The 5,086-nt window shown below is 36.5% G+C and overlaps 1 protein-coding gene across 1 annotated transcript; it reads left to right on the forward strand.

Annotated features, from left to right (window-relative positions):
• Positions 1-598: 598 nt before the first annotated feature.
• Positions 599-2,026, forward strand: LOC113739260 (probable E3 ubiquitin-protein ligase ARI8). Its single transcript, XM_072045817.1, has one exon. The coding sequence runs from the start codon at positions 599-601 to the stop codon at positions 2,024-2,026; it is 1,428 nt and encodes a 475-aa protein (XP_071901918.1).
• Positions 2,027-5,086: the final 3,060 nt, after the last annotated feature.

Below are 5,086 nucleotides of genomic sequence, written 5' to 3' on the forward strand. Positions count from 1 at the left end.
TTAAAAGTACCTCAGAAATAACTAATTTAAACGGGGTAAGTGCCATAATTGTGGGTTAAACTCCATTTATTGTGGGTGAATTAAGAAAGTGCCATAATTTTGGTTGTTGGTCAAACTCCATTTTGAGTAAAAATCAAGCGTCTTTAACTAAGATGACAAAAACCATAAAAATGGACTCGCTTTTTGTATTGCAGTGAAAAATGGTCACTGTAAAGACTTCCTACCCAATATCTTCCAGCAGCAATTCGATTCCCACTGTAAATTTCTAACATCTTTTAAGACTTGATACCCACACAAAACCGATCAGAATAATCTTACCTTCAATTTTTTCTGTTTTAATTTAATCCCTTTTCTATATATATATATATTTTTTTTTATATGTACATATAGTTTCGAAGTCTTCCACTCCTATTAGAACTTTCGTTCTTGCCTCCAACCTACATCTACTTCACTGTTCTTTGTCCCACAACCTAGCAACGGTTTTCATCCATTTCAGGGTTTCCGAGCTTTAACAGTGTTGTCGAACATATTCCCAAAACTTAAACTACGGTTATCATATCCTTTAGGGTTCTTCTGAGTTTCATAGGTGTGTTTAAACATGGAGGAGTACGTTGATTGCAAGGATTGCGAGTGGGGGGAGTACGTTGATTGCGAGGATTGCGAGTGGGAGGACTATGTGGTTATCCACCGGAGGTCGGATGATTTCAAAGTTCCCACCGATGATGATGAGATTGATGGCGCTGCTGCCGGCGAAGAAATGGATGAAGAGTGCTACGAAGTCCCAGTAAATCGTGTTCTGGAAGCCTGCGAAAGTAGTTTTTCAAAGGGTTTTCGAGTTTTGAATCAGGAAGGTATTCTAGCTCGTGTTCAGGATGATATTGCGAAGTTTTCGAGTGTTTTATCGCTTTCCGAGGAAGCGACGACCAGGTTGTTGTGCAAATATGGTTGGAACATTGAAAATCTTTGCGACCAGTGGTTTCCCGATGAAGACAAAGAGAAAGTTTGGAAGTTTTTTGGTTTGCTGGGAATAAATCCAATCGGTGATCAATCTGAATCTGCTGCCGGATTTTCTGGTGATTATCTTGTAGCAACTTATATGGGATTAGGCCGGAAAGGGTCCATGAGGTGGTGTCCTGCAGGTTGCGGCCGTGCGGTTGAAATTCTTCGGGGGGAAACAGGTGGGAGGACTTATGATGTTACTTGTGATTGTACACGTGAATTCTGTTGGAATTGTTTAGGGGAGGCTCATAGCCCGGTAGACTGTGAGACTCTGGATAGATGGAAAAAATGTCCTGAATCCCAAAATATGAATTGGGTATTAGCTAATTGTAAGGCTTGTCCATCATGCAACAGACTACTGGAGGATGCTACTGCAGGTATGCAAGCGATTTGTCCATCACCTTGCAATTATGAATTTTGTTGGCTATGCTTAGGTCCGTGGTCGGACCACGATACGACTGCAGATGGAAATTACACTTGTAGATTCTACGGCGATGTGAAAAAATCCGATGAGTTGGACGAAACTGAGAAAGAAAGGGAGAGGGCTAGGATTTCTTTGGAGAAGTACAGGTATTGTCACGAGAGATGGAGTACTCATGATGAATGGAGGCAAATAGCTTTGTTGGATATGCAAGAATTGAAGGCAGTGCATCTTAAGAACCTGAGTCAAGTTCAGAATCGAAGCGAAGACAATTTGGAGTTTATCATAGATGCTTGGGATCAGATTGTGGAGTGTAGGAGAATTCTGAAATGGGCTTATGTCTATGGCTATTATATACCAGATGATGATCAGTGGAAGATGAACTTTTTCGAGTACGTGCTAGATCAAGCAGAGGCTACTTTGAAGAAACTCCATCAATGTGCACAGACTGAACTGCAAATTTACCTCAAAGTTCCTTTGGAGGATTTTGATGGATTTCGAGTGAAATTGTCGAAGTTGACTTCGGTGACTCGAAAGTACTTTGATGAATTGGTTGGAGCAATAGAAAATGGTCTTCTGATGCAGATTCAGAAAGTTGCAAGATAAGAAGCCTTGACGAAGATCTGAGATGAGTTTTAGCAGCTGTTGCAAGGTTCTGATTTCTTCCTTCAGTTATGTAGATACAATTAGGTTGTTTAGGTTCTCTTCTCAGTTTGGTATTTAGTTTTCAAGTTTGTTTGATCAACTAGATGAGCATCCTGATTAGGGAATCTGTTTATTGACTGTTTTTTACATGGTAATAATAATGTCGTTTGGATTATTAGTTTGTTGGTTTTAGACATGTTCAAGATTGTTGATGGTGTAGAAAGAATAGGTCCTAAAATGCCTGAGTCCAGCTGCTTGAAGGCCATGGGTAAATAAATAATTGTTTAATTGGAGTGATTTATACACTTCTGAGGAATATCTGTTGGAATTACCTTGCATAAATTGGGGTAAAAAAATGGGGCTTTTGTCTTCGCTACGTGGTCATCACGAAAAGATAATTGCACTTAACAAAATATTTATTAAGACCAAGTCATCACAATGAATGTCACTCTCAAAAAAAAGAATAAAAAGAAAAGGCCATCACTTGATGGACGTTGTTGAATCGACCATTGAATAATTTTTTTTTTTTTTTTTGGATAACGACCGTTGAATGAGAGAACAAGTTGTATTTAATTACAGCCTTTACTCCAGCCTATTTTTTTCCTAGTCAAGCATCCAACTTATTCTATGTATAAATTTGATCATCTTATTACAACTCAACTAGCTTGTCCTGCCAACTCTCTCTAAAGTAGTTAGCCTCCAATGAGAGAATTAAATCTTTTCTTGAATGTAAGTTAAAAAATTAAATCTCTTGACTTGCATTATTTTTCAGTTTAATTCGATGATAGTTTAATCCTTTTAAAATTTCTCATTGATTCCTTTGGATCCACCCCTTCCCTTCAGTGTAAATTAGTGCTTAGTAAGTATAGAATAGAAATTATAAAAAAAAAAAAAAAAAAACTTGTCTTAATTTAAAATTAAAAAAAAAAAAAAAAAAAGAGCTTGACATCTTGACTTGCCGAATCTTTTATACGTCTAGGTTGGCATCATGTTTCACAATCAAGACTTTTCCCTTTTGTCTTTTTCTTCTCTTTCCGCTTCTCACGCGCAAGACCAAGTTGAGGCCGTAGAGCTTTTGTCGTTGCTACATTATCCATATTTCCTTTCCTCCCGTCCGTGCCTCTCATTGGTGATGCTGAGTCAGTTAACACTCTTGCCTTTGGCTTAGTTTGGGAGTTTAGGATAGAAAAGAAAAGAAGGGAAAGCTTAAGTTATGAAAGAAGAGAAGAGAAGGGAAGAGATTGTTATGTTGTTAGGAAGTTTTGAGAATTAGTGGAATGATTTTGGACATAGAAGTCATTAAATATTTGTTCAAAACCTTTTTAAGGACAAAATAGGCATTTTAAAAAAAATATCAAGCTTTCTCCAAACTTTCTTCCCATTTCTTTTCGATTTGGGAGGAAGCATTTTCTTAACTATTCATCTTTCCATTTCTTTTCTTTTCTTTCCTACTTAAAACTAGCAAATGAAGCAAAAGTAAACTTTCTCTTCTTTCCCTTTCTTTTCTATCCAAATCTTCCACTCCCAAACGAACCCTAAGACACCTGGGGTCCTCACCTTTAAATGTTACTCTCTCTGTCTTCGTCACATGGAACTTTTTTTTTAAGTGCTAAAAAAGGATTACATAGGTAAGGATGCATCATTTAATCACATGTACTTCAATCTTATTATCAAACGTGAGGACTGTGTTACCTATTGTTTCAAGGCCTGTTTTATTTCGTAGTGATAAACTGTAGTTGAAACTATCTAATATTTGAATCCTGTTGTGAATGTAATAATCATGTTAATGATCGGTTTATGATAAGAAGACTTTTTTTTTTATCCATGATGGTAATTATAATTGAAACCATTTAATATTTATTTCATGTTGTTATTGCGAGAATTGTGTTAATGAACAATCTATGATTTCAAGGCATATTATAGCCCATAACTATATTCGAAACCATCCAATTTTTTGATCCCAAAATAAAAAGTCCCAAATAGCCTTGCTCTTCAATCATACTACCTGAAGACTGAGCATTTTTTTTTAAAAAAAAAATTATCTGTATCCTTGTAGTGTGTGTTAAACTATCCTCCTAAGTGCGTTAGTTTCGCAAAACAGTGTCGTTTTAATGTATGTTTGCCAAGTTTGCAAAAGTTTTTCTGGCTACGGTGGAATGTGAACATTTATGGGCAGAACCAATACGAGAAAGGCAATAGTGCTTGGTGGGGCCGGGTAGAGGGAGGCAGCCTGAAGATGTGCCATGTAACAAGTAAGGCCAGCTGCTTGCGGAATCAAACAATAAGAATGCAATTCACGTGCTCGGTGAAAAAAAAAAAAAAAACTTTTGATACTATAGGGGAAGCCCTTTTGCAAATTTAGTCATCATAAAATGGCCCGATAATTAGAGATATTTTGGAAACTCTCCGGATATTTGAATCTTCTTATTATGTGAGGACCGTGTTACTTATGGCTCCAAGCATGCTTTACCTCGTCGTGGTAATTGTACTTGAAATTACCTAATATTTGAATTTTGTTGTCAATGTAATGACTATATTAATGAGTCACCTATGGTTCCAAGACATGTTTTAACTAGTTGGAGTAACTATAGTTGAAATTACCCAATATTTGAATCTTATGGTTAATATGAGGATTGTGTTAACGTGACTTACGATCCTAGGCATGCCATAGTCTGTAGTGATAACTATACTTGAAACCACCCAATTTTTAACCAAAAAAAAAAGTCCCAATTAGCCGTGTTTTTCAATTATTACTGCCTCAAGACTGAGCTCTTTATATATATATATATATATAATCTGTATCCTTTTAGTGTGTGTTGAACTCTTCTCCAAATTGTGTTATTTTCACCTAAACTGTGTCGTTTTAATGTTTGTTTCCTCAGTTTGCAAAACATATGGTATGAATAGTCATGCACAAAATTCCCAAAGCAAAGAAGGAATAGAAGCTTTTCCAAAAATACCACAAACTATCAAGGCTCTGGAACAATATCATCGGTGCTTTTTTTTTTTTAGCTGTTAGGG

The sequence above is a fragment of the Coffea arabica genome, chromosome 1c (genome assembly GCF_036785885.1).
Source record: "Coffea arabica cultivar ET-39 chromosome 1c, Coffea Arabica ET-39 HiFi, whole genome shotgun sequence".
Taxonomy (NCBI): domain Eukaryota; kingdom Viridiplantae; phylum Streptophyta; class Magnoliopsida; order Gentianales; family Rubiaceae; genus Coffea; species Coffea arabica.

Excerpts from the sequence above, each read along its gene's own strand:
- LOC113739260 (XM_072045817.1), top strand. The coding sequence starts at position 599 with ATGGAGGAGTACGTTGATTGCAAGGATTGCGAGTGGGGGGAGTACGTT.